This window comes from Diceros bicornis, chromosome 24 (assembly GCF_020826845.1).
Source record: "Diceros bicornis minor isolate mBicDic1 chromosome 24, mDicBic1.mat.cur, whole genome shotgun sequence".
Classification (NCBI taxonomy): Eukaryota; Metazoa; Chordata; class Mammalia; order Perissodactyla; family Rhinocerotidae; genus Diceros; species Diceros bicornis.
In genome coordinates this window covers 42,231,477-42,249,381 of record NC_080763.1, presented here as the reverse complement: position 1 = coordinate 42,249,381, position 17,905 = coordinate 42,231,477, and the positions used below count along the sequence as shown (strand labels likewise).

General features: G+C 36.8%; 1 protein-coding gene across 9 annotated transcripts in view; it reads right to left on the bottom strand.

The window, feature by feature from the left end:
• Window positions 1–17,905, bottom strand: part of VRK1 (VRK serine/threonine kinase 1) — an 84,335-nt gene that overhangs the window by 32,637 nt on the left and 33,793 nt on the right. For 6 of the 9 annotated variants that reach the window (XM_058567664.1, XM_058567665.1, XM_058567661.1 and 3 more), the window contains 4 exons: window positions 16,448–16,612; window positions 11,601–11,656; window positions 4,024–4,105; window positions 3,015–3,102 (listed from right to left, as the gene is read on the bottom strand). In XM_058567664.1, the coding sequence (XP_058423647.1) occupies window positions 3,015–3,102; window positions 4,024–4,105; window positions 11,601–11,656; window positions 16,448–16,607 (386 nt within the window). In that variant the 5' untranslated portion in view covers window positions 16,608–16,612. The remainder of the gene's footprint in view (window positions 1–3,014; window positions 3,103–4,023; window positions 4,106–11,600; window positions 11,657–16,447; window positions 16,613–17,905) is intronic. The other 3 variants (XM_058567670.1, XM_058567669.1, XM_058567667.1) reach the window with 1 other exon arrangement.

Genomic DNA, 17,905 nt, shown 5'->3' with positions numbered 1-17,905 from the left:
TTTTACCACATTCTTCTACAAGGATATTTCTACCACTGAGTAGTAAAAGAAAAGTTATTCCTAAGTAACTCCTCTAAAGTAAAACCATCGATGGATACTTTCCTGAGGACTAACATTTTTATGATCCTAACTCTGTTCTAAGCACTATATACATATTATTTCAAATGAGCTACAGGGAAAAGTAAGAATTTCTGGCAGGGAAGGAGGGCTGGAAGGAAAATCGTACCTTCTATTTCTTTACTTTTGTAAGAACTAAAATGATTATTTTTAAGAGCTTCAACCTAAAAAGTAAATCAATACCATAGAAGTGATTAAATCTCCCTTTTAGAAGGAGACACTTCTAGCAACTTCATGTTACAGGAGAAACAGGCTGAGAGGCAAGGTCACCACCAGGAAGTGGTGAGTTGAGATGCAACTCGAGTGTGTCTGGTTCCAGACTCCCTGCACTTAGAGCATCCTCTGTCCATGCTGTGGAGCTCTCTCCTGCATCACTCCTGTCAGTTAGCTTAGAGAGTCAACCCCGATCCCCACCATCTCTCCAGGCCCTGAGCACCTCACAGGAGCCACACACACACAAGCCCTGTTTAATTGGCTCTGTGATCTATCACAAAATAGGTGATAAGAGAATGTAGAAGGTAAAAGGTGCTATGACAGTGTTGACAGCTTTAAGAAAAGTCACCAATCTCAAACAAAAAAATGAATAAAGAAATAAAACCAATAATAATAATAATGCTGACTGCAACTAATATTTGCCGAGCACGTATTATGTGTCAGAAAAATCCCTCTTACGACTGACACGTTTCATTTCATCTTGACAGTAACTCCATAAAGTTAGTGCTATTACCCTCCTCTTACAGGTGAGGAAACACGAGAAAGTGACAGTGACTAGCCCAGGACCACACCCGAGAGAGTCAAGTGTAATCTAGCTCAGTGAAGTTTAGGTTTTACTGTGATATACTGTCGCTGTTGTTATTAAAAAAAAAAGAACAAAAAGAAGAAGTTTATACTGAACTTCTGGAAGGAGGGAAAAAACTTAGTTATTCCAAGTCTCAAGTGCTCTAGTCCCAACCACACTTCTCCTCCAACTGTTTCTCCACAATCTGGTTTTGATAATGCATGGTTTCTTAGGAACACAACCACTGTATACGGGAGTACAATCGAACTGCATCTGCTTTCTAGCAAATCATCTGTACGGGTTTTTCCTGCCCAAGTCCCTTTCAGACAGATCCCAATTCACCACGTAAACCATGCAAACCCTTCTCAAATGCCATTTTCACCATCATGTCACTGTCCCTTGTTCAGAACGGGCAACAGCTTCTGACGACCTACTACACGTCGGTTCCAAACTGCTCTTTCCTCTCCCTCTCCGGTCTTCATTATCTGCCTCACTCTCTCTCTCCAAGTTTACTTCCCTCTCTCTCACACGCACGCCCTCTTCTTTTGTTAAAGAAAGATGGCCAAGAGGCCACACAGCAGGCCAGATCCCATCCTGCCCTCCTCGTCAATGGTTTTCTAAACCAGTAGTTCTTAACATTTAAGGGATTAAAAACCCCTTTGAGAGTAAAAGCTAACACTTTACATGTATTTTACATATATTCTAACTGCTTTATGTTTAATCCCTTTTGTTAAGTGGCTAGCTGTTACTCTATTTCACAGACAGGGAAATTGAGGCAAAAAGAAGTAACTTACCCAGTCACACACATTTTAAGGCGCAAAGCACAGATTTGAAACCAAGCAGTCTGGTTCTAGAATCCTTGTTCTTAACTTAATTAATCCTTGCTCTATACCATTTCTCCAGAAAATTTCATAACAAACTATAGAAACTTGTCCCGGCAAAACCATATGTAACTAAATGTTCTATATCATTTCAGGGAGTTCCCACATTCCTAAGAGATGCATGGATTCCAGGAAAAGAACTTCCAAGTTGTTTGGTTCCCCACCCAACAGCTACCTCTCCTCTCCACCTTTTCTAACAGAGCAGCAATGCAGCGCAGGCATTCCACCCTCTTCCACATGGCCATGTGCTTCACCACGCCCATCACCACGATCACTGCGCCTTTGCCAGTGACTGGTGTAAGCAAGAGCACTGGTAAAATTCTGACCAAGAACACAAGAGAAGTCTGCCACGAGACTCCTGGGAAAGGTTTCCTTGCCAGGAAAGTGAAACTCACAAGAAGCAATACCATTTCCTGCTGTTGGGTACCTAGAAATGGGGCAGCCACCTTGAGACTATACAACAGAGAATTAACAGAGAACAAAGACAAGATGAGGAGGGCAGATGGGCAAGATAAAGGAGCCTGAGCCCTTGATGATTACTCAAGAGAGCTGAGTCAAAGTTCTCCTTTACCTGCAGCTGAAAGCATCCCAACCAATACACCCCCAGTTCCAAACTAAATCTACTCTTCAAATCTCAGCTACCAGCCTCACTCCATGAAGTTCCACTCACGCATTCAAATATTTTAAAGTGTTAATTACGCATCAAATTATTGGAGGTTTTCTCCAACTCAACTAGGCGAACAATGTTCTCTCCATCCTCTGAACTCCTAGGACATATAAGAGTTTGAATCACACAATTTAGCACTTAACTATTCTCTAATTGTTTGATACATGTTTGTTCTTTCTCACCAGCTAGACTGAAATCTCATAATGAGCAGGACTCTACGGTGGGCAGATTATATACCTAACAGGAAATACCAAAATGAAACCTGAGGGGCTCCCTTTTACATAAATGACATGGAGTTGTTTGCTTGTTTATTTTTAACCACAAAAAGAAACTGCAGGGCTCCTTTGGTTTTGTTCCGACTTGTCAGCCAGGTTCCAGTCAGTTGCTACTGCTCTATCCAAGTCCTCCAGACTAGAGATAACATCTGTTCACCTCTGTCAAATATGCCCCACACAGCCCAGATGCAGGCCTAGCAGTATTGTAGGTGCTCAGTAAATAATTCTTGACTAAAAAACTCAACAGTGAAGGCTCAAAAAGAGATAAGAAAAACAGAACATGCATTATTTTTTACCTTTTTCCATTTTTATCATGTAGACCAGACCCCCAATACTTAGGAACACCCAGGTACTTCAGTTTATGGGTACGAATCCATTTCTGAACTACAAGTTAAAACACACATTTGTGATTCCAATTTTGTTATACATAATTTTTTTAAAAAAATCATTAAGAGCAGAATGTACTTATACATGCAATAAGATTTCACCCTTATTCATAAAAAAGGAAGTGAATAGTACATTATAACCAATAAATGAAAAGTACTTTACAATCAAAACATTTTTATTAACCCACAAAATTTTGTTATTCTGCCCTAAACATTGTCTTTTAAATGAAAAACCTGCAAAAGATATTTTTAAAAAAAAACAAATCACAGTACTGCAGCTACAATTAATATCTCTAATTATGTAAATGTTTACTTGCTTTCACAGCAAGACTTATCTTTTACCCTAATCCAAAAGTTTTTTACCGTATTCTAAAAGTCCTCAACCAGGAAATTAAGATCTAGAAGAGATGGAAGACTTCCTTGAGAAATTGTCAAGCCTGATACCATCCTACCAGGAGACTCCTTCGATTCTTAGAGTGCAGCGGAGGAGAAGGGAGGGGAGCAGAGGGCAAAAAGGACCATGGTAGCCAGAAGAGGTCCTGCTCTCTTCCTTGATAGTCATACATCAGTTATGGTATGCCCCCCAGATTATGTTCTCCAGAGTTTAGAAAAATACTCAACAAGATTTGGAGATCCTTGAACCAAACCCATGGATTAGGGTTAATTCTCAATTTTTAACAGTATTTCCTAAATCACGTATCATTTATTAACTTTATTCTGTATGTCAATATAGGTGAAATTTTATCATAACAAACCCATTAAGAGATCAGAATTCTTTCATATAAATCTCATTTAAATGGAATTTATTTATAAAGTAAAAAATAATAAAGCATCATAATATAAGATCCAATGCTCTAGTCTTGGCTTAAACAAAATAAAACAAACAGTGGTCATTTTAAAAGTATAAACACATGTGTACCGTATTTCTTACTTTGCTCTGGTTTGGCAGCTCGCTGGTAGAACTTCAATTCAGTAAAAAGAGGTCCATTGTCACTGGGTTCCTTAAAACATAAGCGTTAATTAGTACTAGCAGCAGTTAAAATTACTGAGTTATTTTCAATGAACCTTCAAAAAAGACTAACAAATCAATTTCTCTTTCCAAACAATGCAATTTCGTTACTTAAAAGTTTATAACTATGTTTAAGATTAAGTCAAACTCTTTAGAAATGTTTTAAATATGCTCAGAATAGTCTGTAAATGTTATATTGCTCTCAAGTTCCATTTCTATAAGTGATAAGCTATAGAAAATCAGACATACAGCTCAGTCTTTGCAGAAGTTTAAGAAAAATCTTTAAACTTATTTTCATTTTCATTAAGCTTTCTCTTAAGCATAGATCAGCAACCATGTTAACTGTTTCACCAAATGGCTACAGCTATTTCTGCGATTTAATAAAATTTCTATACCTGATTTAACCAATTAGTGGCAAAATCCCCTTCCTTTCCTGTTTTCCATTACGGTTATATCTAGTTTATCAGGACTGGCAGAAACCAACCTTACCACAAACAAGAATATTCTGGAACTCCAGCGTGAGCAAGCATTGTCCATTTAACTGCATCCTTTCCCTTCTGACACTGATTCCCATGTTTTTCAAACTAAGGAGCCCTACAATTTACTTTCCCACATTATAATTTAAAGTCAAGAGGAAAATGGGGCTCCATAACAGTTGTTTTCCACCAACTTTACTGGCTTCGTTTCACATTTTAAGGGATATTAATAGTTAAAATTATGTGTCAAGAGGCATATATTCACAAAAAGGTCTCTGACAAACAAGAAATATCAGCCAGTTTGGGGTTTTAACTTGTTAAATAAATATGGAAGGGTGGGAAGGATGTTATAATTTTGTGGACTTTTTAAATAGTAAATTTTGTCTGACTAAAATTGGTTAGTATTTATCTAATGTTTGTGTTGGTATTATCGTGTTTATTAAGAAACCGAGAAAAATTGTGAAAAGCAGTGAAAACTTCAAATGAGGAAGCTAACATTTCCAAACAAATTTTAGGGTTGCTTTTCTTTTATGAAGTACAGAAAGAAAGTTATCTCAGACAGAATATCTGTGTAGCTGGAGTTCAAGGGTCAGTAGAGCATTAGGAGAAGTGATAAATGAGGCCCACTACCTTCACTGATAGAAAATATGTGAAAATATGTAGTTTTCAGCTACTGGAGATGCCTTCTGCAAATACTTAAAATGTGTTCATTTTTTTTCATTCAAGATAACCTCCCTGTCATATAAGTTAATTTTGCTCCTTGAAGTTTAAATAAAGCCACTCTATACACACAGTTCTAATATCTCACGCAGATATGTAACGCAGAAAAACAGACATCCCCAGTTAAAGTACTTACAGGAAGACTAACTAGCCAACCTACAAAGAGTCAGGCAGTACCTAGTGAAGAACGAGCATTCAACATCAAATGGGCAACATATACAACACTTGGATCAGAACCTGAACATAAGCTTGACTTGTTTGTTACATGTAAGTCTAGTTTTCAGCCCAGCCTTGGAAGAGAATGGTACACAAGGACTTGGCATGTCATCACCTCTTAAGAAGCAAAAACTAACCGACATACTAAAGTGTAAGCGCCGCAACCCTAATTTGTGGACTCACTGTCTCAAGTTTCGTCGTAACCTGTGGCTCCTGTCCTAGCAGCAATGGTAGCAAGACAGACACTTGTGAATGTTTAGAGCTCGTGGATGAGAACAGGCTTTCTGCAGGAGTAACAGACTCAGTGCAAGAAATGAAGAAAGAAATGGAAATTCAAGAGAAGCAACTATGGTAAAGTTACTCTCCAAAGGCTAACTTACAGAATAACTCATTAATGTAATTCAGGTTTGAAAGAAGTTTTCCTAAGACAAATTCTGCCTTATTACCATCAGTATAAAATTCTGATTTATTCAGTTTCAACCTATGTCATATCAACTTTAATTTTCAAGCTTTCCTTCAGGCAATAATTTATTAAACTTATAATAATGAGAATCAACCTATATAAATCAGACTACTATAATGAAAGCCCCACTACAATGAAGGCTCTTTGAGCTCATTTCATATTTTTTCTAATCCAATAAGATTCCATTATAACAAAATAAAGGAGCTACTTCCTTGGCATTGCACTCTAGCCAAAGCTAGCTATTTCTGTTGAAGAAAATACCTTAACTCATAACTAAAATTTTATTAACATATTTCAAATCTAAAATACTTTGCCAACTCTATAATAGCCAAGATTTAGAAAAGAAATTGGGACTGACATTTTAACTAGAATATCACTAAACGTTTCTTTAAGACTTCTAAGTGTCAAAATGAAGATGACAACAGAAAAAAAAATAAAATGTGATATATTTCAATGGCACCATCTAAAAGCAACTGGCTGCCATTTAAAAATGAAGCTGTATAAAGTCTCTCCTTCTTACCAAAAAATTATGATATATGAATTGAAAATTCAGGTCACTTCTCATAACATCAGTGAGAGAAATTAAACATCAGTCTGCAAACTTCTTTCCAGGGAACTTCGAAATACAGATTTATATCAGTTCATACTGGAACTGTTAGGATACAAGATCCAAAAGCCTGACCTCCACCTCTAGTTCTGCTAATAGTTCACTGACATGACTGCAAAGGGTGAGTGTCACTGAAGGAACTAATTCACTGCAAATTCTGTTAACAAGAAAACACAAAAGAGAATTCTTTCTCCTTGCATTATCCAACTTGTTATTATCAATTTACCATTTCTCTCTGCAATTTATTTTCCTGACATAAAATAGTGTCTCTCAGCTATCTAGAGGCAGACAATACAAGTTTACCATCTCTGGTGACCCAGCACCATGACTCCAAGACTGGTCCCATAAGTCAATAAGGATTAAGGCCCTAAACAAAACCAGACACAGTCATTTGGTTAGGAGAGAGAATATATTTAGCATGTACCTAAACATCTCTCTTGAAAATATTTATCTTAACTTTATTTCAAGGCCAAATGTAAGAAATCTGTGGGTTAACTATTTGGAGCTCTTTCATTGAGCAGATATGCATATTAGCAGCAACCAAATTTTCTGCCAAATCTTCCACATTAAGGTGGAAGCCCTACCAGAAGCATAGGGTACCTGCATGCCTTTACTGAATAAAAGGATCCCCAAACAAAGACAGACATGAGCACGCACACGATGCCACTGAAAATAATTAAGGCGCTCTGTGTGCCAGATTCTACCAGCAGTTCTCAACCGTGATGCACAAAAGAATCCACTGGGGAGCTTTACTAACAGTACCAACACCCAGGCCCTGCACCCAGAGGTTCTGACAACTGGGGCTGAGAACCACTGTTTGAGCTGACATGCTATTACATTAATTATTACATTATTAAGCATAACTTCACACTAAAAATCAATGTGCCTTCGATAATTTCTTAAATAACATTTGCTGAGCTTTCTCCTCTAAAAATAAAATATGTGCTCATTTTAGAAAATTTGGAAATATTCTGATATATTTTCTTCACATATATAACTATTTTATAAAATTATCTCCATACTATACATAGTTTTCTATCCTGTTTTTAGTAATGAATTATGAAATTTCCCCAGAGTAGTACTTGTTCTTTGAAAACATGATTTTTAATAGCCCCTAATGTTTTAAATGGCAAATGTTCATAAATAGTTCTGATTTTAATACTGGAAAGACCTGATACTCATTTTATATATGTTTGTATCTGATAAATCCTTTCAACTTTTAGTATTATAAAGCTCTGAGAATAAAAGATGCAGAGAAGTAACGGACAGAGCTATGGTATACCATACCACAAGTGAAGGCAAATTATGAATGAGCCTACTCTGAAAGGCATAGACAAGAGATGCAAGTGCGTGGCATCGAGAAATTAAAACATGGTGGGGAATTATGGCTTAAAAAGGTTCCAAAAGAATAAAATAGGCATTTAAGGGTGGCATAAAGAAAATGAAGTTTAAAATAAAGGTTCTTATCATCAAATAACTTAAAACCCAGTTAGGCAGATAAACACATAAAAAACTAAAAATAACTACCAGCATGAGAAGGATATTAGCATGTGAAATTGTAAAATAAATGGTGATAGAATGAGTGCTACAGGAGTTTAAAGGAGTTCGGAAAAGACAGGTATCAGGGAAGAAACAAGCAAACGGCAGTTACTAAATGCTCTCTCAGAGAGGAAAGAGAAAGCCAATAACACTGTTTTGTTTATGGCATTCTTCCAAGATCACAGACAAACTATGACATTGAAAATGTTACTGAAATATTAAATGCAAGAGAGAAATCAACTGAATATTTATCACTGTCCTAATTACAAAGAGAAGGAGTAATATAGGCTAATGGAAACAGAACTAAATTAGGAGACGGGAGAGGCAGAGTACTGAACCAGGCTTATTAACAAACAACTTTAAACTTAAAAATATAAAGTAATTTGCTACCTTAAGCAGTTAGGAAATACTTGTTTCTACCCATTTTTTTTCATAACTCTGTAAGTAAAAAAGGTAGTAAAAGTTACATTGAATAACCTAATTCTAAATATCATAATTCTAAAGAAGAGTATCATAATTCTAAAATAAAACACAATTTAAAGAAGCGCAGGTTACACAGAAGAATAAAGACGTGGTTATACACCAGTCCCACCAATAAGACATGGCACTGGCACACTTTCCTTTGAAGACATGGAAATGACTGTGCAGATTAACCAACTGCAAAGCAGTCTGAGGTAACCATACTTTTCGAACCTTATGATTATGAGAAGTCATAAGGGGACTTGCTTTCTCCTCACAATGGAAATTTTTGAAAGATCCTAAGAAGAAACTAATTTTACCCATATATTTTAATATTTTAATTTGTCACATCAAAGACAAATGCAGATAATATTCTGCAATTCCATACAAATGACCCAATTTAATAGTAAGAACTTTCACTCCTCTGATATAGCAGCAAACTGAGTATTTCAAAAGGAATGTTATTTCACAAACGAAAAAGAAGAAAAATCCAAAATGAAAGGGCATGAAGAAAAGTGAAATGGCAGAGGAAACAAACCAATGACACATGCTTTAAAGTTATCAACTTTACTTCCACTTACAGGCATGACAGAATAACTGGGACCCAAGAAGCCCTCTCACTGTAAACAAATACAAAAATTTGACAAAATATAGGAAATTACCATTTTTAGACATTAGACAAACTAGGCAGTACAGGTCTGTGACCTCAAAAGGATAGGAAACAAAGTGAGCCCCATGACAGCCCCAGCTGTCGTCACAGAGGCACCAGGAGTAAAAAGGAGGAGGGTTAGGATCCTACAGGGCAGAAACAGGGAGACCAAACACAGCACAGCAACAACTCTGACACCAAAACTAAACAACGAAATTAGAAATTTTTTAAATTTAGAAATATTAGAAAAAAATTAAAGACCAATATCCCTCATGAACAGACATAAAAATCCTTAACAAAATATTAGTAAATCAATTCCAGCATTATGTAAAAAGCATAATATACCATAACTCAGTGGAGTGTATGTTAAGAATACAAAGTTGCTCAACACTCAAATATCAGTCAATATAACTGCCACACTAACAGAATAAAGGAGAAAAATCCTATGATCCATCTCAATAGATGCAGAAAAAACATTCAAAAAAGAAACAGGCAAACTACAAACTGGGAGAAAATATTTACAACACATACATCTGAAAAAGGACTTGTATCCAGAGCAACTCGCTCACTACTCAATTATAAAAAGCAAAACAACCTTGTTATTAAAAAAGGGGAAGGGGAGGGGGGCAAAAGATTGAGGAGGCACTCCACAAAGAAAGACATGAATGGCCAATAAGCACAGTGAAAAAGTGCTCAAAATCAGTCATCAAGTAAATATAAACTAAAACTAAGAGACACTACTACACTCCCAATAGCATGGCTACAAAACAAACAGCCCGACTACATCAAATACTCAAGAGGATGTGGAGTAACCAGAACTCGCATACATTACTGGTGGGTGTGTAAAATGGTACGACCACTTTGGAAATCTGTCTGGTACTTTCTTATAAATTTAAATATACATCTTCTCTATAGACCAGCAATTCTACTTCTAGCTATTTATTCAGGGGAAATAAAAACCTATATCCCTGAAAACACTTGTACAAGAATGTTTATAGAAGTTTTATTCATAATAGCCAAAACTGGAAACAATCCAAATGTCTATCAACAGGAAATGGAAAACAAATTATAATATATTATACAATATACTACTACTGAGCAAGAAGACTGAATGAGCAATTGATACACCAACGATATGGATGAACCTTTAAAAAACATTGAGCATAAAAGTCAGAGACAAAACAGTAGATGCTGTATAATATGATTTATATGTCGTTCTAGAACAGGAATAACTAATCCACAGCAAAAAAAAACAGACAAGTGGTTGCCTCCAAGGCTGTGGGAAGCAGAGATTTGATCAGAAAAGGACACAAGGAATCTTTCTGGGTTCTATATTTGAATAGGGTTGGGGTGTACAATGCTTTGTCAAAAGTCTTCAAATTATTTAATATCTTTGTATTTCCCTGTGAAAACTATGCCTGAATTAAAAAATGTTAAAAACAATCACTACAACAATTCATGTCCAAAAATGTTAACTCATAAGGGATCAAATATATTCCTTTTTGAAAAGAGGGTAAAATAAAATAAACCAACACAAAAAACCTTGGGGTAATTCTAATTCTAGAGTTCGGTAGCCTTTAGAAAAAAAAGGAGGGGTGGAGGACTTACCTGGTAATTTGCCAAAATAACAGACCCTGATACCTCTTCTATTGAACAGAAACATGTTCTTCACAAATATTAAGGGACTTTGAGAGAGGGGAATTACAAATGTTGGTGAGCAAAATGATGCACAATATATTGATGATAAAAAAATAGTAGTTAAAATGTCTTTTCGTGCACCAATATATAAACTGGCTGTTAAAAGTATGCTTATGTCAGATGGGATGTTGTCAACCTTCACCCATTACAAAGGAATTTCAACATTAGTATAGCAAAAAGAGGTTCAAAGTGATCACAACTAAATAAATAATGTAACTTACTAAAATGGAAGGGGAAGGGAAATTAGAAATAAATAAAAAGAAAAAATTGACCAAGTGGAAGTTGAAAAGCAAATGCAAGAGAAAATACAATAAAATTTCATTAAAGTAGTCTAATCTTGTGGGCTATAAATATGAAAGGCATCTCATCCACTGTAAGTACAGCTGAACTGGATGTCTGTGCCCACGTCTACACACCCCCACGCTTTCATTCATTTCCCCAGGACCAGTGCCCCTGCGCTCAAGATAGGAGTGGGACTTTTTGAACTCAAGCTACTTAAAACTATAAAGCTACTTTTGTGTCTCATTAAATATGTATGAAACATTATTAAAAATGTAATACCTTATGGTTTAATTAGTTCTAGTTATCGAAAAAGGTGTTCTACAAAATAAATACACTAAATCAACAGATAAGAAAAAATCAGCTGAAATATTTTCTTACCACTTTTACAACACAGGGTGCATCGCTGCCCACCGATTTTGAAGAATTCATATCAGCTGTTTGAAAAAGTGACATATGTGACATCAGAACAAGTAGCATTATTATAAATAGCCTGTTACTAACCCTTTATTAATATTTAGATCTGTATATCTATAACCCCTTGATAGAATAAATTTCAGTTCCCAAATATGTATTTCAGGATATCATTACAGTATATTTCATAATTTTAAGACTTTTTTTTTGTTTTAATATGTCTGAAATTGGAATGCATCTTACAATTGCTGGTATCTTCAATATGATCATCAATTAAGTATGGAAAATTCTGAGTTAAGATTTAATTCAAAAGTACGCATGGCCTTTGATATGCTAATATATGTTGTGCATTCCCAAGAGGATGATAACTGATGCAATTTCTTTAATTTAACAAACTAGGGAATCTTTTTAAGAAGGAGTATCAGGAAGGTAAGAAAAGAGAGAGCTAAAGTTCCAAAAAGCACTAGTTTTGGGGGGAAAAAACTCATCTAGATCAGGGTGTTCAGGATGTTGGCACTAGAACTGTGGACTGCCATTCAGAATAATTTTAATGTGGCTGTCATTTTATTTCATGCAAATAAAGAAACACACTTGCCCTGGAATACTGAGTCATGAATATACAGCTGCCTATATACTAAACAAAAATTTTTACCAAGTACCTACTATATGCCAGTTTCTAAGAAACAGATTTAGCAGTGAACAGGAAAGAATAATCCCCACAGTTACGAAGCTGACCTTTCAGTGGTAGGACACAGGCAACAATTAAAATATGAAGGATGTTTGACGGTGACAAGTGCTATAGAGGGAAAATTAAGCAGGAAAGGAAGGGAGGCAGTGCTGCGAGGTAGTAAGAGAAAACTCCCAGAACGGGTGTCACTGGAGCAGTGGTCTGCAGGCCCTGAGGGAATAAGCTTTTCAAGTATCTGGGGGAAGAACATTCCAGGCCAACCAGCACAAAGGCCCTGCTGTGGAAGCCTCTGACATGTTTGAGGAAGGCAAGGCAGCCAAAGCAGCTGGAGAAGAAGAAGTGAAGTGAAGGTAACAGGGGGCAGATCAGAAAAGCAACAGAGAACAAATACAATAAGCTTGATGAGTGACATAAAGCTGGTGCTATGAATGAGATGGAGAGCCACTGGAAGTTCTGAGATGAGGAACAGCAAGACCAGACACTGATTTTTAAAGAATTCTTCAGGCTGCTTTGTGAAGAATGGAGCATAGAGGGCAAGGGCAAAAGCCAGGAGCTCAGTCAGGATATTACATTGCTCTAGATGAGAGAGGTGGGGGCCTGAACCAGAGTGGAGCACACAGGGCAGTGGTGGGTGGTCAGACTGTGAACATATTTTCCGAGAAGAGCCAACAGGATTTGTTGATGAATTGGATACAGAGGGTAAGAGAGTAAAAAGGAGGTAAGGATGACTCCCGAGTTTTGGCCTGAGCAACTAGGAAGAGGAAGTTGCTACTTATTAAGATGGAGAAAACTGCAGAAGAAGCTGATGCTTTGGGGTGTCTTAAGTCTGAGATGCTTATTAAACACCCAAGTTCAAATGATACACAGGCAGTTGAGATACAAGTCTTGAGTTCAGAAGAGTGGTCCAAGTTGGAGAAATAATTTGAATTATCAACAAAGAAACACTGTTCACTTAAAGCCATGAAACTGGAAGAGACCTGCTGGGTAATGAGTGTAGACAGAGAAAAGAAGACACCCTAGGACTGAGCCCTAAGGCATTCTCACATTAGAAGACGAAGAGATGAGGAGAAACAGGCAAATGAAACCAAGAAACTACCAGTCAGCTAGGAAGCAGCAGTACTTTGAAAGGGCTGCAGCTAAAATACTTCAGACTAAAGGAACACCAAGTCACAAAACTGGCTAATATGGGCAAATGAAAAGGTCTGAGCTCCTTAAGGAAGAGCCCCAAGGAACGGCTCTTAGATACTCAATTAGTAATAAAGCAAGGTCAGATTTTTAAAAATAAGCATTTAGTGTACAAAATATTACAATGAGGATAGTATCCCAATAAGACTGCACAATTTAAATAAGAAAAGGGGGGAAAAGGAAGCTCAATAAGTAACTCAAACAATATGTACTGCAAAATCTGCCAGGCACTAGGAATATAAGAAGAAGAAGAGCTGTCCCATTGCCAAGAAGCACTTGTATATTCTGGGAGAAAGAAAAGTAATTTCAATACAGCTTGGAACATACTATGACAGGGTTAACGCAAGAGGACTATAAATAGAGAGGACCCGCCCTAAACTCAGCAGTGGAAAAAGAAGCACAAGAAGCATCACATACAGAGATCAAGAGGCAAAGGGCGGCATGACGGCCAAAGCACAGATTTTGAGGAAATAAAGGGATGCAGGTAAAAAGTTACACAGGGACCAGACTATGAAGGGTCTTGTATAGCATTCTCAAAAGTTTGGCACTTTATCCTAAGGGCAATGGGGAGCCATTCAAGAAGTTTAAATAGCCTAGGTCACTCAAGTCATAACGTAAACAATGGGATGAAGGGGCAAAACTGAGCAGAGATTCACTGCTAGAGTGAGAATCCAGGCAAGCAAAGATGGAGCAAAGATGGAGAGAAATGAATGGATCTTAGAAATCACACAGCTAAAGCAAAAGGACTGGATGAAGTACTAGGGATATTAGTGAAGGAATACTGGAGAATGCCTTCCCAGGGTCTGCCTCGAGGGATGTCCTTCATTCAGATACCCTCGCCTGATCACGAGAGAATCAGGAGATGGAAGAGGATGATACAAGCTTTAGACACACCTGTGGAACATCCAAGTAGAGATCCCTTGTAGGCCACTGGCTATGGGCCTAGACTCAGGTAATCAAGTCCAAGGCTACAGATAAAAGCTATGGAAATCAACAGTCAAGAGACAGTAACAGAAGCCATAAGACTCCATGAGATCAATCAGAGTGAATATAGAGAATGAAAAGTGAGCCAGGAAGGAAGGCTGGAGAACACATTAGTACCCACCAAGATGACCAAGCACATCCAGAGAGGTAGGAGAAAACCAGAAGTGAAGTATGTTATCACGAAAGACAATGGAAGCAATTTTTATGAGAAGAAAAGATAAACAGTATCAAATGCTCAGAAAACATCCAAAAAAAATTCAAAAGCAATCTTTTTAATTCATTAGCAGAAATTGCTGATAATCGTGAATATGGCTGTTTTGCTCTATCAGTAGGCATAGACAGATAAACTGGAGGCAGCAATATTAAAGCAAATCCGTCCTCCAGATTGATCAATCCACTTTTACAGAAGCAAAGTTTTATTACAGAAATCTGTCAAACCCCATTGGATACTAAAAATACTTACTATTAGATGGCACTTTCTGATAATAAATACAAATACAAATAAAACAGCTGGCACACACCCAAAGCAAGTTGCAAATTTGCCAAAGGTTACAAAAACAAATTAACTAATGCAAAATGAAGAACCTACTTGCTTAAAGAGAAGTTCCCATTCCTAATATGGGATGTCAAAAGTCCACACATTCTGCAGTAGAGGCAGCTTATATAATACACCACTCTAAATCACAAGGTCAAAAAATATGTACCTAGCTAATATAGCTACTAACCTCTCACGGTTTATGAAGATTTTCACCTTAAGTCAGAGATACCCTAGTTCACTAGAATGGGTTTGGCTCTGAACAAAACTAAAGAATCAACACCTGTTTCCCAAAGCCAGGTGCTACTGCCCTAGAGAAATCATATTTATAATATATAGTAAAGCCCTGGTTTTTAAGCTATGTTTCATGAACATATCTCCAGAGGCTGCAGCTAACCAACCAGAGCCCACTGGTCGTGGAGGAGCTTGAGCTGAAGCCTCTGAGTAAAATAGCTGCTCTCTCATCTGCGTCAGTGGCTCTCTAACTGCAGCATGCATCCGCATCACTGGAGGACTGGTTCAATCGCATTGCTGAGCCCTCCCTACAGTTTCTGATTCGTAGGTCTGGGGTGAGACCCGAGAATCTGCAGTTCTAACAAGTATCATGTGGTGCTAATCTAGTATCTAATATTAGAATTCTGAGAGATATGTTTCTTAAAAGAAAAAAAAGGTTCCACTACTAAAAATAAAATTTTATAAACCTCATGGCAGAAATTAAATAATTAACTAAATTAAATCAAGATTAGAGGTGGAGTAAGCACATGTAATAGAGCTAGAAATACCAAAAGCAAACATGAGATGCACTGTGTCGCTACTAAAATTCTTGGAGAAGCAGGCAGCTTTAGAAGCAATCAGGTAACACATCTTTTAAATCAACAATTCAGTTAACCTATAGAATCTCAGGGTTCTACAATAGGTCCCCAAAATTTATGGGTAAGTATGCTAATTAATAGCACATTTAATCAGGCCTCATAGGTCGTTCCCTTAATTCCACTATGATAACTATAAGGGTTGTAGAGAAAGAAAATAAATCCACACTTGTTAAAGATCTGAAAATCTCCATATTAAACCAAAATAGAGGAAATAAATCCTAACTCGGTGGAGATGGGGAAAGAAAGATGTACATGGCTTTCTTTCGGTCTCAAAAGAGATTAAGATTATACAGAATATCTTAAAACTCTAAAGCCATAGTGCTCACTAGTGACAATATTACAGATATTTTATCCTCTTCTCTTATTGTGATTAAATCAGCCATCTTCTTTTCCACTCCCATGTCAGAGATGCATTTTTGCCTAATCATACAACATTTAGTTGACTGTAGATTATTAGGAACATCCTGTAAAAGCTCCTAATTGAGAAACTATTTTGATAAGAAAGCATATAAATCTTTGGACTGACAATCAGAAGTAGTCATACACTTACCAAGATATATACAACCAAAGCCACCTTGGCCAATGGGTAATCCTAGTTTCCATTCCTTTTTTGTCATGTCAGTGATTATCTCCCCAGCTGCAAACTGTTCTGCAAGACGTCTCTTTGCAGGGCCCTGTCTTACAGCTTGAGCTGCTTTTACACGAGGCATTTTCACTATAAAACAAAGCAACACACAGAATTATAATCCTAGAAGTGTTGAAAACATTTTTCACTACGAAAAGCTTCTGTGCAACAAAAATGCTGTTCAAATTCCTACTTACTCCAAAACTTAAATAAAGGACATCTGTTAATTCTGATTTATAATTGCTCAAACCCTATTTATCCCTTAACTTTCGAGAGGAAACAATAAATAAAATGATCTATGTAATTATTTAAGAAAATATTTAGCTTTAAGTTCCACTGGTATAATATCATTTCTGACTAAAAATGCTATTTAACAACAATAACAAAAAAAAAATTGCTCTATGAAGTACAGGGGAAAAGGTACACCCAATTAGAACACACTTTATAGTAATGCAATGAGGAGTTTATAAAGGCCAATGCTGATGTGCTAAGAACCTAATATAGAGACTGAAAACACAAGAAATTAACTCAAGGAGAAGGGGAAAGTCTATTTACGGCATGATAGTAGATGCATTACACACAGGCTCCCATCCATCCTCACAACTCTATGAAGATCACAGTATCATGCCCATTTTATAGATGAGGGAATTAAGGCTCAGCAAAGTTAAGCAACCTGTTCAAGGTTTTATACTAGTAAGTGGTGGAATGACAGAAATCTGCCCTGAGGACTACCTGGTTCCAAAGCATCCCCAACATGCCCCACAATTACAAAAGTCACCATAATGAAGGAGTAGACTTTCAAGAGAGTAACAAGGAGAAACTGTGGCTGCTTAGTCATTTGGGTTCACAGAAAAGCCAAAGCTGGTGATACCCAGCATTCCTATGCTTCCCTTCTCAATAGTATTTCTGAAATACCATTTCCTGTTAAAAGAAACCAGGTTCCTTAAAGAAATGACTGATTCCAGGTCTGGAGCTGAAAATCTACAAGAACAACTTGGAACATCTTGTCATTTCTAGATGTCAAGGAATCTATCAAAAACTACTAGAGTTGTGTCAAATATGTCTAAGGAGCCAGCTTGGAAGATGTTCCCACTGACCAAAGATGAGCCAATTTGAGTCAATAAAGATAATAACCACAATGGATTAAAACACCCAAAATGGATAAATCCAAGAGTTTATAACAGTAAGAATACCTAAGTGGTCACCTCTAGAGGATAACAGGAAACCACTCAATTTTGAAACTGGTAAATAAAGAGAAAGAATCAAGTGTTTATCCTTTCTTTCTTATATGAATTGTATCACTGGGTAACCAAACAGAAGATGAAGAGAAATTTCTCCTTATAGAAAAATTTCAGCTAATAAATGAATAAGCGTGGTTTTAGG